Genomic DNA, 19,349 nt, shown 5'->3' on the forward strand with positions numbered 1-19,349 from the left:
AGCGCCGCTTGCCGTCTCTGTTGTGTGAGTGAACGGGCTCTTAGAGTTGAGTTGATAGACAGTTGCGAAAGCCAATCAGATCACGAGTTGGTGAAACAAGTCCTTCCTGCTTGTCTCACGTCACAACTCAATAACGCGTCCTGTGATTGGCTCTTAGAGTTGATAGACAGTTGCGATAGCCAATCAGATCACGAGTTGGTGAAAGTAAGGCCTTCCTGCCTGTGATTGGATACTCCGTGTGAGTGGGCAGCGCTAGGCCTATTGCGTCATCAGCTAATCAGCTGGCACCGGTACGGCGCGACCCACCGAAGATAAAACCACAATTATTCCTGCGCTTTTAACCCACGATGGCCGAAGGAGGGGAAAGTGTGTATTTGGTTGTGGATATTCTTGAAAGGCCATTTTCAAGACGGACCTTTACAGAGAAGCTACTAGCTTCGGCTCGGGAGAGCTAGCTTCAAGCTAGCTCCGGAGCTAGCTGACCTGTCCCGGGTGGGGAAAGGATTGGTACGCCGCTTCCAGGCTTCAAACTTTTGGCTTATGGCTTCCGAGAGTCGCTGCAAATTGTTCTGCTGGGAATGCCTTTTGTTTGCAAGGGATCGATTTAATGTTTGGAGCAACACTGGATTTAGGAACTTTAAGGAAGGAGAATGGATTTTGTTTTCAAACGGGACAGCCGTTTTGGTGAGTACCAACATTTTATTTATTTAACATGATAACGAAATAATATCACAGATATACTGTAAATGCAATGTATGTAAATAATGTGGTGCGCCGGTGCAGCTGTGTGATTGTAGTGGAAGTACAACACGTTGTATTGCAGTCTTTCTTATATTAAACTGCAAGTTCGCAATTTAAAGCTTCATGGTGGACTTTAAAACGCTTTGGAAAAATTCCCTTTTATTTATAACTTTGATAGTACCACGTATAGTGGTAAGTTTTAATTGCTGATGCAGTTTATTGATTTTTAAATGCTCCGGAAAAAATATCCTGTGTTGTACACGATTGAGGTGATGCAGCACCCAGTAGTGCGTAAGTGTGTGTTTGTACATTATTTCTAAAGCAGTGGTGTCATAAATGATGGTATTATTAGGGGTATTTATTCAAGTCGGACTAAGTAGGACTTCACTGAAGGCCTAGGTGTAAAATGCACCGCCCGCCACTGCTTTCAACCACTAATGTCATCGGCCGATAATCAGTCTCCAACTTGTAGCAGCACTGAGCTAAGATCGATTAAATATCCAGCTGTCGAATGTTCGTTTGAGACCCCCCATCACATTTTCCCCAGAATATGCCAAGCCTGCCTGCTCCGAACGACACCAAACCTGGACTTTAACCCTGGTCGCTTCTCTCTGGTAGACTCCTGTCTTGGGGATAGATCATCTTGACTGCCATTCATCATTTTAATAACTGTACTATTGCTTCTGGCAATGTTTGCGTGACCATAGCTGTTCGATTATATATGCTATTTATTGTCTGAATTGCTGAAAAGCTTTAACTCTCATCTTGATTATCCTGGAGAACACTGCCATTTAACAAGATCACTAAAAAGGAGCGTGTGGAATTAGAAATAACCTATTAGACAACCTGCAAATTGAGCAAAATGAGATCAAACAGGGCCGAGACACTCCTCTGGGCGGAATCAAAAACAAAGGATTTGGATTAGGCCCCGGCTGTGATGCCAAGTGCTGTGCAGAATTAAATGATACATTTGCATATGGCGTGCGGCTTTGCATTTTGCACCCCGACAATATCAGACAGCAGCTATGATTAGGTCTGTCAGAATAACACTTTATTAAATGTCAAGCCGTGCTCAGATGTGAAAGGTGCAGCAGACGGAGTTTCTGTACGTGTTTCAGCGTTGTTGGTCCACAGGTTACAAAATTCACCCACCTGTAAGAATCACCACATTATATCCCGGATGTGGAAGTGGTAGTTAATATCAAGACCTAGATGTCTTTACCGTATTGCCAATTTTTATGCTAAGCGACGATGAGAAGCTTCTTGCTGGAGCTCGGTTCAAAGGACTGAGTTAAAGTCAGGCTCATAGACGGCCATGGGATCAGGGTTCAAGCAGGAGAATTAGACTCTAGCGTTCATTTGCCATGAACCCGCTCTGGTTCCCTTCAGGATTCTTGCAACCTTGTTGCTATCTAATAAACCAACCCGCATTGGTAGCAAAGCTTTTGATTTGTTATTACAATGATATATTTTACTCCAAAAACTTCATTGGATGTTAATTTAAAAAAGCCGATGTAGAAGAGCAGACCTGCAAGACGAACAGTCCTTGCGCTCACATTTGACCTCGTTGTGTTGTTGGATGGTACAGGGCGAGATACTATTACCATTAATGAAATGAATAATTTTCCACACGCAGCCGACTAAATTAGGAAACCTAAAGACATTCGCTTGGCTTTCACACTTGCCGGCCTCTGACTCACAGTCCTGCTGCCTTTTGCGTCTCACCATCCTGTATGTATGTGGCCAAGGTGGAATAGAATATTTCATGTTCTTTGCTCTTGCAAAATCACCCTCTGTGGGTGTAAATAAACCAAAACACATAAACAAAGGTCTTTACGACAGTTTCAAGTTTTTAAAGGAGAGAAAGACTTTTAACCAGCGTTTCAATAAAGAACATAAGAGGGTCCTCGTGTCAAAGCGGGGTCATATTGATTGATTTTTCACGTTTCTGCTTCACAGGATTGTCCTTTGCGTTTCTACCTTTTTTTAAAGGCAGAAAAGTAGAAGATGCAACCGTTTCGCAGTTACAAAAATATACACCTCCTTTAAAGGAAAGCGTTCCAATTTGGCACTTCCAAGCCATTAATATTCGGCGACAGTGAGAACCGGCTGCAATCTCCATCAGCTGCAGTGCCATTCCACAATAAAATTGCTTTTCCTGTGCAATTTGGGGATTGGCAGTACCGGTCCACCTGCTAAGCATCCAGCCATTCCATTGTACAGCTTTTCACTCGGGCAATCATGAGCCAAGTCTTTTGGGACTAAATTGGTCCATTGAGGAATGGACCAGCCGGAAACTAGCAGTGCTGTAACATGCTTCTTGTTTTTGTGACGTACAATGGATGAGATCGCTTAGCCAGACACTAATAACTTAGTGTCTGGTATAGTATAGTCTTGCTCATCCTGCTGATGCTGCAGCTCAGCCATGCTCTTCCTGAATCTATGCTGGTTTTTTTGTTTTATTTTTTTTGCCTCAGCTGCTCCATTTTGCCCATTGCCCTGAGCTCCACTACACATTAATGATAGCCTATCCCAGCCACCTGTGGTTTTCACATCTTCTGAGCGGCTCTCAGATGAAGGCTGAGCCAATATTATAATCAGAGATTTTGAACGTAGACAGATTAAGGGCTGGATAGATGCATAATGCAGTCCCTGGTCACTCTGCAGATGCTGGGGTTTGTATATATATATATATATATATATATATATATATATACTGTAGATTCATATAGCTAGATGAGACAGATAAACGTTATGTTGAGATGTCTGACATTCGATGAGACAGAAAATGTGTTTTTGATCTTCTTCAGACCACTTAATTTCTCACCTGTTCCTGTCTCCCTCCAGCGATGACATCAGTTATTCATCCCCGCATCATGGAGGCTCAGCCTGGTGCATCCTGGGAGCTCATCAACTGTGTGACAGAAGCAATATACGAGAGCTGAGAGGTCGTCATGGAGACTGACAGCTACACCTCAGGGCCACACACCACTGACTTGGTTGGGACTGTGGCCATCTTGGAGGGAATGGGACTCCTTCAGGTACAAGGAGGAGGAGGAGGAGGAGGATCGTCCAGCAGCCCCATGTCCTGGAATATGCCATATTCGCTGGGCTTCCAGGTGCCACTCACTGCTTTCCTCATGCTGGAGCTGGTGTTGGGTTTTAGCAGCAACCTGACGGTGATGGTGCTCTACTGCTCCCAATCCAACTTGGTGGACTCAGTGAGCAACATGGTGACTGTCAATCTGCATGTGCTGGACGTCGTGGTCTGTGTCCTGTGCTTGCCCATCACTCTGGTGGTCGTGCTGCTACCTCCAGGACCAAACCTGGCCCTGCTTTGCTGCTTCCACGAGGCGTCCGTCACATTCGCCAGCATAGCTACAGCCATCAACATCCTGGTTATCAGCTTGGACCGCTATGACATCTCAGTTCGACCTGCCAACAGACTACTGACAACACGGAGAGCGTCTGGGCTACTGACTGCCGTGTGGGTTGCCTCGCTGGCTGTGTTTTTTATCCCGTTCTTGGAGGTTCAGTGGAATAGTGGAGCGGAAATAGAGGAGCGAGCGCAGGGGACTCCGTCGCCGACGTTGCCGCGTGGCACCAGTGCGGCGGTGGTTCCAGCGTGGCGTAACCGGACACTCCTGTGCGTTGGAGGGCAGGGCTACCACACAGGAGTGCGCATGTATTACCATCTTCTCCTGCAGGTACCCATTTTCTTCACCACCGTGGCCGTCATGCTGTTCACCTACTCCAGAATACTGAGGGCTCTGAACATCCGCATCGGCTTTCAGATGAAGAGCCAGCGGTTCAGGGGACCGTCTGGCAGGGGACTCCACAAGAAACGGAAAAAAACGAAAGCAAGCATTCGAATGAACGATAGTTGGGAGGCAGGAGGGGAGCAGTGCACCGCAGACGGTGCTAAACAACACAGCCACCCTCCCCTCATCCCTTCGCCTTCCCCAACAGCTGCCTCTCCCCCTGCCATGTCCTCTTCCGCTCCACTTGTCACACCTGACAGGGGCGCTGCGACCCACATATCTGCCACCATGGGCGTCCAGGCCTCCGTGTCGGCCATCATTGCCTTGAGGCGGGCGGTTCGACGGCACAGGGACAGACGAGAGAGACAGAGGCGAGTGTTCAGGATGTCCCTCATCATTATCACCACCTTCCTCGGCTGTTGGGCTCCCCTCTCGGTGATTAACATGCTAATTCTGGGACTAGGTCCAAGTGATGCCCTAGTCAGCGTGCGCCTATGGTTCTTAGCCCTGGCTTATGGCACCACCGTCTCCCACCCTCTGCTCTACGCTTTCACCCGGCAGAAGCTGCGCCGAGCCCTCCGCACCAAGGTGAAGAAGAGGGTTGTGTCCCTGCTTCAGGTAGACCCTTCACCGGGGGGCACCGTCATACACAACTCCTGGGTGGAGAACAGAAAAGCCAACCGACAAGTGAGACTGGAGGCAAGTGAGGGCACTGACCGCTGCCTTGCAGAGGTCCTGTGAGACTTGGTCTAATTAAAGGCAGAGTACAGTCACAGGTGTGTTCCATTATGAAAAGCACTGGTGCATGAAGCCAGCATAAGAAATGTAAAAAAAAGAAAACAACATATTTCCACTCCAGGGAGATATTTTAATGTAATCACCAGAACTAAATAAGGCCAAACGCGGCTAACATCCACCTCAGGCAGCAGCGGGAACACACAGCCTCTGTAGCTGAAGGAAACCGCAGAACAATCAACACACCATTGTACATACTTGTATCTCACTTCCTGTCTGTAAAGCCATAACCTTTGGAGTTAAAAGCGTTGCCGTCGTGATGCTTAATTTCCTGCTCCAACGAATGGGTTCATGCAGCAGATGAAGTTCTCTGCAACTCCAACGCTCCAGGGCAGCTTTGAAAGAATGTTGAAAGATAAAAACCCCGAAAACTCCTTGACTTATTTAATACTGAGATCTATTGTGAACGTTTGGCGTTTTCTGAACTGTAATGGTAATTAATTTACTACGGTACTTAGGAGACACGACTCGTGCTACTTGCAAACGTGAAACACAATTAAAGCTCCTTCCTATGAATGCGGCTTTTGCTACCCCAGGTTTGTATAAAGTGCTGACAAATATGTTTTATATATTAAACCACTGGAAGAAGGTTAGCACATTGTTGCCAGGCTAAGCTGTCCCTTCTATTTCAGCTCTTTGTGCTAAGATAAGCGAGCTGGCTGGTGTCTCCACCGCCTAGACATGAAAGCAAATATTCCCGAAACATCTTACTAGTTCCATAAAATTCAAAATAATTTATTTTATGACTTGAAGCTTGTACTGAAGTAGCTGCAGCCTTTTTATCAAGAAGTATTCCTTACAGAGATATTATTTTGGATTGTTTTATTTTGAAGGCGTCCCTGTGGTTCACTTTGGGGCTCTGGTTCTCTTTTTGAAATAAACTTAATGTACATTCTGTAAATACTGACCAGATTTATCACATTTATAAAAATCGACACTATAAGTTACTCAATGCGTGTGTAATTAAACTGTAGGCTGGCTTTTAGGAGTGTCTGACCCCACTGCCACGGACACATCGGCGGGATTATCGAGGACAGGACCAGTGAAAGCTGCCATTGTTCTGCAGGCTTGTGTGTTCGCTGCGTAGACGCTGTACCCACAGCAGGACTGCACGCGGGGGCCATGTGATTTCACACCCTGCGTCCATTTGAAGCACAGTTGAATGTAAACACATGAGCAAGACTGACATGTACTTTATGTACACCAAGAACATGCTATAATTACAGGCTTTCTTCATGGTGGTGTTTTCATGTGAATGTATCGCCCTGCAATCTTGAATAATATCAATAAATGTGAACTGCTGGGGTCTGGATTTCCTGCCTTTGTGTGTGTGCTCATGCATGTGTGTGTGTGTGTGTTGATGTAAGCGTCTGCTAAACAACACTGAGGCTGCTGCTTCCTGGGCCATAAATCCTTGTCCGCGGATGTAGATTGTATAACTGTCATTTTTCCTCCTGAGCAATTTGATTTATGGTAAAAGGAGAATTTGCATCTCTGTGCAGGTAGCACACATGATATTTGTATCTCCAGAACAAATCCTCCTGAACACAGCCACGCAACAAACAATCAAACATGTTGATGAGTATTTATAATGGCCAGTGACGAACAGACTGGAACTTTGCGCGCATCCAATAATAGTAGGTGTAGGTGGTGTTAATTTTAACTTTCCTATGTTGCTGTTGACGTGGAACCAAAATCAAACTCCACGCCCTGATGAGAAACCCTGCGCTGCTGCTTCAGCGGGTGCATCCGCGGACATCGCGGGTGCCCTCAGTGGGTACCGAGCACCTACGGACGGTATACCTGGAAGCGTTCAGGTCCCCCCCGTGGGCCATTCCGTGGCGTCGACACAACGGTGGAAATGCTGCAGGAAAACCTTGCGTGGGCTTTCTGCTGCGTTGGAGGGAGGCGCTATGCGGACTATATACCGCAGGATGGTAGAAAGGTCATTTATGTGGGAGGATGAAGCCCGTAGGGCATGAAACTAGTGAAATATAATCCAACCATTTCCACAACTTTAGATCACATTTGCATTATAAGTGTTTTTTTCCCTTATAATTAATATTACATTTAGATCCGTCCATCGGACTGGAAGAGGGAGGGGTGGACGCATCTGGAGGTCCTCGTGAAGTTGGGGCTGCGCTCTGTTAATTCTTTAAATTAAGGTTACTGGTTCGATTCCGGGCAGTGTCGTGTCTTAACTGCATGAATGGGTATTCAGGGAAACTGATCGTCTCCTTAATTAACAAATTTACTTTTACAATGTTAGGAACAGCTGAGAACAGAAACCAGGAGATTGTTCCACAGCCGCATCCCACCGCCTGTTGAGTCCACTTGACCTGTCCGTGGGCGCCCGGTGGGAAATAGATTCTATTCATGTGTGGCGTTGGGCATATGGGGCTAGACGATGGTTGCCAACAACGCCACTTTAGGACTTTCAACCTAAAGATCTATTTTTTCGTACCTTAGTCCCCAAGCTCGTTCTAGCGGGTTTCCCGACGGCACTCACGCACAGGTCCGCTCGCACTGAAGACCAGCACGGCATTAGGAATTCAGAGTCTTTATTTAATACTCTAAAACAAGCTTTGCATTAAAAAACACTATAAACACGCAAAAGAAAAGGAGAGACAAGGCAGTGACAGTCTACGGCCAACCTGCCTTCGACGGGGAAAACACAAAGACAGGAACAAGGGAACGAGGGAGGGGAAGCACCTATATACGCCCCCCCCAATCAGTGGCAAATGGGCCACAGGTGCTCCCTCCCACACCTGCCTGCCTAATTACATCCCATCCGGTTACACATGGTTACATGAATTTTCTATATTGATCAATCTTTATTTATTTTTTTACGTGTGGCTGAGATTACCATGCATAGAAATGAAGCTGCCAAAAGGACATACTGTATAAGTGTAACCGGATGATTGGTTTGGTTGCCCAGACCTTCCTTGCTGGGGGAGGTAATTAGGCAGGCAGGTGTGGGAGGGAGCACCTGTAGCGCATTTGCCACTGATGAGGGGGGCGTATAGGCGCTTCCCCTCCCTCGTTCCGGGTCTCACTCTGTCCGGCTGAAGGGAGCATCAGGGTGAGTGAGCGTCGGCTGGGTGCGGTCATTTGCGTTTTCCCCGTCTTGAGGGCAGGTGAGCTAAGTCCGGTACGGCGAGGTCATCCCTGTGTAACGTTCCTAATTGCAGGGGATTTTATTCGTGTACTCACTGTGTACTAGACGTCCCACATTGCCTGGGCGCATGCGCACCAGCAGCAGACTACAGTTAGAAAGTGTAACTGCTGTAAACCAAATTGCCCTCCGAGGGACAAATCAATAAAAAGTATTCAGTATTTAGTATAACCTTGGTTAATTTGTTTTAAAGTGAATTATATAGTGTTTTAAAGGGAAGCCTATATTTTATGGTGTCAGGTAAAGGTTGTGAATTAAGAATGCCGTGCTGGTATTCATCGTGAGCGGACCTGTGTGTGAGTGTGTTCGGGAAACCCTCTAGAAAGAGCTTAGGGATAAATGACCAAAAATAAAGATCTTTAGGTGAAAGGCCTAAGGTGGCGTTGTCAGAGCCGAACCGATCCCTTTAGATCTGCCACTCATTTAATCGTATATGCCCACTGCCACATAAGCAACAACAGAACTTCATGTAACCTATTTGCAGACAGCAGCTATGGTTGACAGCACTGGTAGACCAGGCAAAAACGACAATAACCCCAAAACAAAATATACAACTCAAGCGAAACGTTTCTGTTTGCAGGGAAAGAACGAAAATAAGAAAGTGGAAAATCCACATGTAGATGTAACTGATGGTGATCACATAAAATCAGAGGAAATATCACAAAGCGAAAAACAAAGAATCAACTGGACTACCATGACTTGGATGACTGAGAACCAACAGCACAGACACAGGAAATAAACTACCATTAAAAAAAAAAAATAAAACAATTTTATTGATGTTTTTAATCAAATTTACAGTTGACATTCTTATCTGTAAGTTACATTTTCACAACTGAAACAGCTTTGGACACACCCCGGTGTGTTACACTCAAGGGCCAGATGCTCCCTGCTTATTGCGTGGATCTGGTCATACAATGTGTCCTTTGTTGCTTTCATGACATCAAATCTATTTCAAAGCTGAATGATGGCTTGTTCATGATGTAAGTATGTCCAAACCAAAGTTTTGGACATACTAACTTGTTTATGGATGTTTACAATATTAGTTTTAGGTAATAAAAAATAAAAAAAAGAGGGCGTGCCTTTTCTTTATTTGAATAATTGTTGTCTGAATGAATGTTATTCAAATAATTTGTAGTGCGACTTATACTCGGGATCTTTTTCAATCTACTTTAATTTAAATGCTTTAAAAGTAAAACTTAATCTGTATTTTTTTTTCTGTTATTGGATGTCATGGCAATGAAGTCAACATAAAACAATAATTAAACTGCATCACAAGAACGTTTTTAGTGGACACACACAATAACCTCAGACTTTCTCAGGAGTGTCTATTTTGTGATAATACTTTTAACCAGAGCGTACCAGTGATGTCATGAAGAGCAACAGAAGCGCATCCCAACACATGAGAGGTTATTTGCTGCTTCTAATCTCAGTAACAGACGCTTGCATGAAGTGCGTCAAATAAGTATTGTTGTCGATGAGCGAAAATTAATAAATTTCCTTTAAATTTGTCTTTAAGTAACGCAAATCCTGTACTAGGGCGGCCTCTGGTGGCAACTCCTGCAAATTCCTGACGCCAGAACGACCTGTTGCCCCTGCTCTAACATGTTAAACGAAATATTCAGAATGTGAAAACTGAATATTTGTTAAAGACATCCATTCATTCCTTCTGTTCAACATTGCTTGATTGACAGACACGTTTCGTTTTGATAATTTCGTAGCTCATATATATATATATTATATTTGGAAACAATTTTCCTTTGTTTCAAAAATAAATAGGTATTAAAGATAGAACTATGGAATACGGGAAAACTGTCCAGAGAGTCCGGTCCAAAGAGGCAGGAGCTGAGTAGGTGAGCTGTGCAACAGGCGGGTCTCGTTCAGGTCAACGACAGAGCGACCACAACGGGTTGTTGAAATGTCATTTATTTTCCTGACCTCATTCTGGATCAGATCCTGAAGACATTTTGCATGGTAGTGCTTATCGGACCCCTTTATGACTGTGATTTTTGGTGAGTCAATTGAATGCCTATTTTACAAGATATGATTTTATAACTAAATGGGAAATTATCTCTCCTCTGGACATGTCCAAACCATCAAAGTCTGTCCTCTCTGACCTTGTCTCCAAAACGTCTAACCTTCACTGTCCCTCCTTATTGCCTCATTTCTAATCCTGTCCAACCTGGACACTTCCAAGGAGAACCGCAGCGTCTTCATCTCCGCCAGGTCAGAGGTCAACCACTAAAGGATTTTTCTAGTTGCCTGCATATCTTTCCACAAATCAGTTAATCAGATACACAAAACCAAGTTTATTTATGGTCAAATCTGTGCTTTATTAACACGAGTGCCTGCAAAATATCCCCAATAATGAACAAAGTGCCATCAAATGGGCCCATAGACATGCATCATGGGAGTCAGACTATTACAGCTACGAGCATGATCAATCTGCTTCACAACACAGATGCTTAAGAAGTCAAGAAACAGGGTTTCACAAGTCATATTAATGTAAACAAACAGAAACCGAGCATTATTCTTTGATTCCTACTACTTTACATGAGTTCGGCATTAGTTATATACAGATAATGCGTGAATAGTTTAACAAGTCATTTATGTCATGGGAGTGATGGACTTCTGCTAAGGATAGCGTAGAAAACAGTCACAGTAATATGTGGATTGAAGGGCAACTCTTTACAGGAAGTGGAAAACATTCAGAAACAAAAACAAGCTGTAATGGTTGCATATTGTACTTTTTCTTGCACATACCATTGTATAGTGAATTGTGTAGTACATAGTTATTGCTATGTTATGACGTCATGAAATGGAATGTATTAGTACTGCTAAATATGTCTCAGACTTATATTCTGACTTTATATATCAAATTAGAAACAGACATGATCAAAATGTACTGCAATTCCTGTTAGAATAAAAACTAAAAGTGATCATTCTGATGATGAGTCAGGGCCGTGTCAAGTTTTGTGAAGAGCTAGAATGTATGTTTTGTTTTCTTGTAATTTCACAGAGAGCATATTAGCACTCACACAGACACACAACGTCATGCATTTTCACCATAATAGGAATTTGAAAATAATACAAACAACTTTTTTTTCTTCTGCTGTGCGAACCATCCAGTCTCAGCAGTCGATAATGGAACACAGAGATAAAGTGTCACTTCAAAAATACAACATTCAGCAAACTACAGATGTAAAGACTATCCAATGATTGTATCTACAATGGTTGTACTTTGACACCTTTGTCATTACATATTATAATTTTTTTTTTTTTTTTTTTTGCACAAACTGATGTCGAGCTGAGTCGTGGAGGAAGGTTAACCCTTTCTTCTTCCTCCCACCTACCAATCACTGCCCTGATTTGATATGCAGATGCGCCAATCAGAAAACATAAAGCATTGTCTACATTTGATTGGTGTAGGAGGTGGGCCCTCCCACCTGGCTGTACTCGGATGGCTGGCTGAGGGTTCCCTGGGTGTTGTAGCTCCCTGATTGGTCAAAGCTGCCCTGGTTGTGTGGCTGCTGGCTGAAAGTGCCGGCTTGTTTCTCAGACGCCCCGCTCGCCAACTTGGAAGCATCTTTGTGCCAAACGGTCTCCTTAAAGACAAACCAGATATTTCCAGCCCACAGAACAAAGTTGAGGAACCCAAAAGCCTGAAGAGAAAAAAGGGTCAAATATTGAAAAGCAATGTACACAATTATCCATTTATTTTTACAATCTGTATTTTCCTGTTAGTTTATTTTCAACAACTTGAACATACTTCTCATTTTAAACTTTTTTTCTTTGTTAATTTTTCATTTTCCCACCACTTAATCTGACCCATTCGTCTTGCTTTCAATGATTACACATTAACTGGAACCTGAACTGGTTTCAGTCTTGTCGAGCTGTAAACATACTGGATCACATTACGATTATGATCAGCCGGTGAGCTCAATGCTTCCTTCAGATAAACTGTGACTCTCTCCATCACATTTATTCATCTCTTCCCAGGGTTTGAGGGTTGCACCCACCACAGAGGTGTTGAGTCCGGACCAGCGGGGTCCGCGCACCGAGCCGCACTTGTTGGTCTGGACTTTACAGGCAGAGATGAGGAGCTGCACTTCATCTGGATCAGTAGCCACTTTCACATCAGACAGAGCTTTGGCCCAAGAAGAGGAACTGACCAACCACACGAAGGAGAACACCACTGTCACCACAAAGTCCTGATGGCACACGGAGGGAACGAACATGACACTTAATTCAAGACACCACAACTGGATTTGGTCACTGCTTGAACAGTAGCTGGACGATGGAGTTCACTGTACTCACGATGAGCGGGCCTCGGCTGTTTTCACGGTACTTGTTCTGGAAGAAGACGTACACAACGGTGGCAAAGAGAGAATACAAGAAGGCAAAGACAGCGATAGTGACAAAGAACTCGGCCGACGATGAGTAGTCTCCAACGAGGAACACCGGCTCCCTCCTGATGCCCTCGCATACAGGCGCTTCAAACGATACCTGGTGCAACCTGTTACACACAGAGAGTTAAATGAAACCTTTTAAACACATTTAATACAAGATATTTTCACTCACTGTTCTCGTTAAAGCATAATTTATGAATACGGTTATTAAGGGACGTGTGTTAAAAGCAATGTTTAGCGATGTCCCAGTGCCACCATGAATGAAGCCCACTTGCCTGAAAGGATAAGCAAAGTCAATGCCGATGCTGAGGTTGCTGCTGGCCTTCTCCATGCAGTCGACGCTAACGCGCAGCTGCCCAGAATAGCCGCCACATGTTGCAAACGCAAAAATGGCAAAGAGCTGCGTAAGATAAGAAAATGACAACAAAATGAGATTCTTGTTGTAGAAATGGGCCCAGAATGAATACGTACCTGCATTGATGATGATGATGAATACATTTATTAGATAGAATGTTGGAGTACAAGTACAGTCACACAGTAGCATGTATTACAGTACAAGTACAGTCACACAGTAGCATGTATTACAGTAAAAATAAAGTCAAACATCCTGTCTAAGAGGAGCATTTCAAAAAAGCCCTTGCATTCTTGTTTCCGTTGAAAGTCCTTATTCCGTTGAAATGTACATGTACACGCCGGCCACTGAGCCAGTCGTCTAACACCAAGCCAAACATCAGCAATTTGAAACTCGGTAGATTAAACTGCTGAATCTTTGCATTCAACAGATGACAATAATCGAAGGATAATAATGCGCTGTAGTCCAGATGAACACTTACATGTTGAAAAAAGATTTAGACAAATTGATTCATAATTTATTTTTATTGTGATTTCAAACACAAACGTCTCCCCAGCAGGCAGAGTGACAATGATGGCTCAGATTACTAATTATGGTGTCTATTTAGAAGGATCCCATTAAAGACGCCCCCTGGTGGCTGATGGCGGAACAGCTCAAGAACCACAACATCTCTACAGTAGGTGAGACAGAGGCCAGTCTAAAAACCCAATACTGTACAGCTGTATCTACAAAAAAAGCTACAGAAATGCATCCTCAAGGGTTCTGTTAAAAGTGTTGTTGGACTCCAGCAACATAGAGCCGATACAGCATCAACAGCAGTTTTAACTGTACATGCTTAGTTAGAACTAGAATGGTCATCAGAGGGAGGAAGTTTATTACAATCAGTTCCAGTTTTTACTGTATAGCTATGAACAACTACTGAACTAATGACATCAATGCGAATTCAATTGCTAAAGTTATGTTTTATGGTCTCAGAATATAAAAATGTAAATAAAATAAAAACAAGACGATCATTTTTGGTGTAAATCCAATTACAAGGGGAATAAGCTGCTTGGCGGGGGTTTGTGCTCTCCAAATGTTTTTCTAGTCTATGATTGGCAACAAAAATCCTGATTAAAAGTAGGCTGAAATGAGATTGGTGCGTGCAAGTATTCTAAGCTAAAGGCTACGATAAAGGCTCACTACAGCCATCCCATGACAGCCTGCATGCAGAGGCAAGAGCCATCAAAGTGGGTATTGCTGTGTAAATGCAACATGGGCCGTTAGTGGAATCTATGGCAATACAAGAATTAAAACGAAGCTGGTTTGTGACGTGAGGATTCGAGACATGACGAAAGTGATGCCTCACATTTTTCAGCTCGCAGTTCTCTCTCAAGGTGTTTTTCCAAGAACTAAACTGCACTGATTCATGCAGTGGCTGTTACGGCCTCAAGAGTTCTCACAACTGTAATCACCATGATCAGAGCTGATGCCTGGTTAGCGTGAGCCTCCCCTCTCCCACATCACAGGCAGCCGGAGGAGCAGCTGGAGGAGACATCACTTTGGTTTTAACACCCCTCAGCCTCCGGAGGGCGCTATTTAACAAGACTCTCCATTTTCAAAATCATTCAGTCCTCCAAGCCACACATAAATGCTTTTGAAGTCCTTGGAGATTTACGTGCACGTTTGTCTCACGGACACGTTTACATTGACAGTGCACAAGTATGCAGGAGGCACAATATAACATCACAAACGCACCTATAGCTTCATCAAGACCTTCTCTGGAAGTATGGCATACCTAATTCAATAGTGTTGGTCTTCACATTAATGGATGCTCGGTGATGCTGTTGCACATTTCAAACTGTTTAACCTGCTCCTGGGGGCGTTGCAACACAATGCTAGGTGATGCTTTGTACGGTTTATTTGAGTCGCAAGAGACTGAGCTCGGTTTGGCAGGGTTAGGTCAGCCCAGATCGAGGCCAAATGCTGTTGGATGAACCGAGGGGCCTCATAATTCTATTTGTTCCACCTCCGACTTCAGGCCTCAGTTGGAAGCTGAACGCTGCTTACCTGGCTGTCATGACGTACAATGAGTGAAACCTCTGTAGGGAATCCCCCGACTGATCAGAGGCATCCACAGATCAATATCTCTCTCTCCCTCTCTCTCTCGCTAGCAGCCACTTTCCCTCCTCATGATTCTTCGGGTCGGGTTTAGCCCTTCTCATTTCTGGCTGGGGCCTTTGAACAGGAGAGCGTGGCATTGTGGAAGGAGGGTGGGTGCTGAGCCCTGTGCCCCCATGTGTTTATCTGCCTCTCCCAGCTTGGCTCCTCGGGGAAACAAGAGATAAGGAGGAAGTGTGTGTGTGTGTGTGTGTGTGTGTGTGTGTGAGAGAGAGTGAGAGACAAGCCAAGGTAGAAATGTAAACCAGCATTTCTATTTATTTATACATTTCTGTTTATATGTGCATGACCACGTGCGTCCCTCAGTGTCTGTGCATGTGTTTGTTTATCTAAGTATTGAAGGACTTAGATGTGAGCATGCAATGTGTGTGCATGTGAGCCCAGAGTGGAAATATCTCACTGTCTCCAGTCAGGCAGAAGCATTATCCACAGCGATGCACAAGCGCAGGCACGCACGCACACAGTCTCACTCGCTGTCACTGCTGTGGCCCACTAGTGTGCAAACATGAGCAGTTCTACGGCAACTTCTTAAGCGTAACCCAAAAGACAAAGGGAGAAAAGAAATGGAAGGCATTGGAGCGAGACACCACACTACCGGTTCTCTTAAAATTGTAAAAGATACATTTCATTTCATTTTCTAGCTTTCCCTGGATTTGTTTGTGGTACTTCACATTTTAGCAAAACAGAATGAAGGCGAGGAGAAAAGGACGTTTAAAATAGGTCGATTATTTTCTTACTTTCACAGCTAAAACGAAACTCAAATAGATTTTTTTTTTTCTTGGCTGCTACAGGAGTGAGAAAAACCAGGCTGCTTCACTGACAACTAACTTGTAACTTGAAAGCTTCAAATGATGACGTGATTGGGCCGACATTAAACAGCACAATGGGGCTACAATCAGTGCATTTCAGTGAGAACATGCAAACGCCATTCAGAACAGTCCAAGGTCCTCAGGTGGATTTGAACCCAATGAGCCACCGTGCTGCCCAACGTATGTGCATTATAAATTGTAAATTTAGCAAGAAATGAAAACCACCCTGATGAACAATCTTCTTTTGTGCTGCAGATTTGTTTGCACACCCACCGATATGCTGACATGGTCTGCCCACCCTAAAGCAACTGAACTGGTGTACAGTGAAGTGCTGACGGTGACATCACTGGACAGTGGGTCACTCCTGGGATTTGGATGAGAGGAGGACCGTTACTCATAAATTACCGAAGGACGCATTCTTTGTGACTCATCGGCCAGAGATTCGCTGTGGTCCAGGAAGCCGCTGTGTTGATACAGTGATGCTAAAATTGGTCCGTGCGAGACGATGCAACAATGCACTAGTGCATAAAAAAGCATGAATATTATTGTGCATTATGTGCTCAATCAGATGTGCAAAACAAGCACACACACACACCGCCACACACACATGCACACACACGCGCACACACATGCAGTGAAGCGTCAGGGCATATCTCGAAGGACAGCTTCTGCATGAGTTGGTCAATGGTGGAGCGGAGGGGACCTTACAGCTGTTTGGAGCAGAATATGCCAGCCACTGACAGTGTGCCAAACAGGCCAAGAGCCTGCATAACACACACACACACACACACATGCATGGCTGATTATGAATTTGCTTGCAGACCCAGTATTGACTGAAGACTTATTTCTATTATACAGTCTTAAATAACCTTTAAGACAACCTTCTCTCTGACCACGTGACCAGTCAGCCATACGCTAGGCTTCCCTATCATTAGCAGCATAAATGTCAATTGCTGCCTAAACCACAGCCGCTATGAAGCCTGAGGGTGCGTAAACAAAGCGCGCTGCCAGACGTGCTTCTACCAGCGTCGTAATGTGAGCAGAGACGTACTGCAGGGCTTCTGACAATGAAGCACGGTTGTCTAATGCATGGGCCAACATGGTTGTCACGGTGACTCGTCATGAGTGATTGCCGTGCCAAATTAATTAGCGGTTGAAACCAAGACACGGTTACCAACGATCAAAGGTGAGCTCACCTTTGGAGGAATTTGGGAAGGAAAGCCATTGATCTAATTGTTCTCCCTTTGTAGATGTTGTGTCTCATTGTTTATCTTCTGTGTATTTCTTGTGGTTTGGGTAAAGAGCACTACTGGTGAGACCAAATAACCGACTTCATGCTTCTGAAATGGACTGAAGTGATGACAGGATGACAGGATTGAACATTTCCGGTCCAGCTGCAACCAGTTTTTTTGGGGGGGAAATACCTTTTCTCGCTGATAATGTTTATTCCTTCTTAAATAAAATCTTCAATATTATAATTTTAAAATGTTTGTTTCGTTTAGATGGTTAGAGTTGCTGGTATTACAGTTTGGTCTCCTGAGGCTGGCGTTACATTCACACTGCAAGCTTCAGCACACATTTTCACATCGTTGGTTCAGAATCTGCAAAAGCCAGGACCCTGAAGCAGTTGGCACCTCCCACCCGGGACCCAAACAGGACGCTACAGAACCAAAGCTCACACCACAAGAACAGATTTTTCTGTGCCCCCCCCCCCCCCCACCACCACCACCACTGTTGTTGCTGCAGAATAAATCAGAATACTTTGGGTCATAATTTTAATTGGTTGTATTTTTACAAGCCCGCTGGCCAAAAGGGAAGCTATGAGGGAGGTATTAAAGCACAGCAAGGAAAAGGTGACGAATGTGATGCAGTGGGAGAGAGAGAGAGAGAGAGAGAGAGAGAGAGCTATCTTCATCATACAGATGGTGATTTGGATCATCTGCTTCTTCTTTGGCTCTGGCTCACCCCTCAGGTGTTTACCCGAGAGGGATTCACTCCGGAACGCACCTCGCTGATAGACATCTGCCCTATTTCAACTGAAGCCTTGCGTTCCCGTTGATAGTGATAGCACACCTCTGTGGAGCAGCCAGCGCTCAGCTGCACATTTGATGCCACATAGAAGAATGAAATAGATCAGCACACACATATAGAAGGAGCTGAAAAAAGTCATTACTCTAAACGCACATCAAATAAACTCATTTATGTCTTTGCCCCGTTGGGCTTCATGTGTAATGTTCAGTAAACAGAGAGGGTGAAAACGCAGCCAGGACAAAAGGGAGCGCAGCTTTGATTCAGACAGACTGGGTTGGCACAAAGCATCCAAAAAATACGCATTTAAAAAGCAATGCAGGCGCGTCTCCTGTGAAATAGTTAAAGTACAGATTTAAGCCATTTAGTCCCACTGAAATAGATCCGGGCACTTAGAAACAACAGTTGGATTTAAGTTGAACAGAAGATGAGAATAATGATCAATCAAAATCAGCCGTTCACTCATAATAATATGCACGCGCATGACATCGCTAACTACATGTATGCCCTGCTGTATATTTGCTACTACATAAGTTGCATTAACAAATAAAGTTCAAACTCACCCACTCCAAAACACGGATGAATCCCAGAGGTAGTTTTAACGCTCGAAATGTTCCAACCGACGCGCGCTGCGCGAGGACACAGAGGAGGAACGCGTTCTCAGCCGAATCACCAATTATTGATAAGGCATGATCTCATGAGGCGATGCTCTACTCACGTGATCAGCGGTGTCCATTTGACCTTTAGTTCTCACTCGTTTATGAATGTAAACACTCTCAAACCCGCAAAGCGGACCCGATTTGATGATGCGTTTGGCGCGCCGCGACAGTGCGGCTCTTCGCTCCGCTTCCGACACAGTCCGGAAAACCCCGAATCCCCCCAGCGGTTTTTTTCCCGTTGTGATAGAAATGTATTTATTTGTTATTATTTTATTATTTTATTTATTACCATGGATACAGACATGGATTGATCTCCACAATAAGGAGTGACGCCTTCAATTTTAGTTATTGGTGGGGGATGTTTTCTTTTTTTTTTTTTTATGTAGGTCAGTGCACGCACGCACGCGCGTGTGTTTGATTCACATCTTCTATAGATTGTTAAACACAGTTCACTCCAAAAAGG

At 44.3% G+C, this 19,349-nt stretch overlaps 2 protein-coding genes across 2 annotated transcripts; one reads left to right on the forward strand and one right to left on the reverse strand.

Annotated features, from left to right (window-relative positions):
• Positions 1–3,695: 3,695 nt before the first annotated feature.
• On the forward strand, positions 3,696–5,243 carry LOC137898626 (G-protein coupled receptor 22-like). Its single transcript, XM_068742670.1, has one exon. The coding sequence runs from the start codon at positions 3,696–3,698 to the stop codon at positions 5,241–5,243; it is 1,548 nt and encodes a 515-aa protein (XP_068598771.1).
• A 6,636-nt stretch (positions 5,244–11,879) lies between these two features.
• On the reverse strand, positions 11,880–18,963 carry LOC137898316 (synaptoporin-like). The gene is made up of 6 exons (XM_068742340.1): positions 18,946–18,963; positions 18,791–18,856; positions 13,154–13,278; positions 12,787–12,985; positions 12,489–12,680; positions 11,880–12,131 (listed from the first exon to the last, which is right to left on the reverse strand). Exons 1-6 carry the CDS (start codon positions 18,961–18,963, stop codon positions 11,880–11,882), a joined length of 852 nt encoding a protein of 283 aa, XP_068598441.1.
• Positions 18,964–19,349: the final 386 nt, after the last annotated feature.

Source organism: Brachionichthys hirsutus, chromosome 8, assembly GCF_040956055.1.
Source record: "Brachionichthys hirsutus isolate HB-005 chromosome 8, CSIRO-AGI_Bhir_v1, whole genome shotgun sequence".
Taxonomy (NCBI): domain Eukaryota; kingdom Metazoa; phylum Chordata; class Actinopteri; order Lophiiformes; family Brachionichthyidae; genus Brachionichthys; species Brachionichthys hirsutus.

Excerpts from the sequence above, each read along its gene's own strand:
- LOC137898626 (XM_068742670.1), top strand. The coding sequence starts at position 3,696 with ATGGAGACTGACAGCTACACCTCAGGGCCACACACCACTGACTTGGTT.
- LOC137898316 (XM_068742340.1), bottom strand. Across the intron at positions 13,279-18,790 it reads TCATCCGTGTTTTGGAGTGG|CTCTTTGCCATTTTTGCGTT; the intron begins GTGAGTTTGAAC and ends TATCTTACGCAG. Across the intron at positions 12,132-12,488 it reads CCGGACTCAACACCTCTGTG|GCTTTTGGGTTCCTCAACTT; the intron begins GTGGGTGCAACC and ends TTTTCTCTTCAG.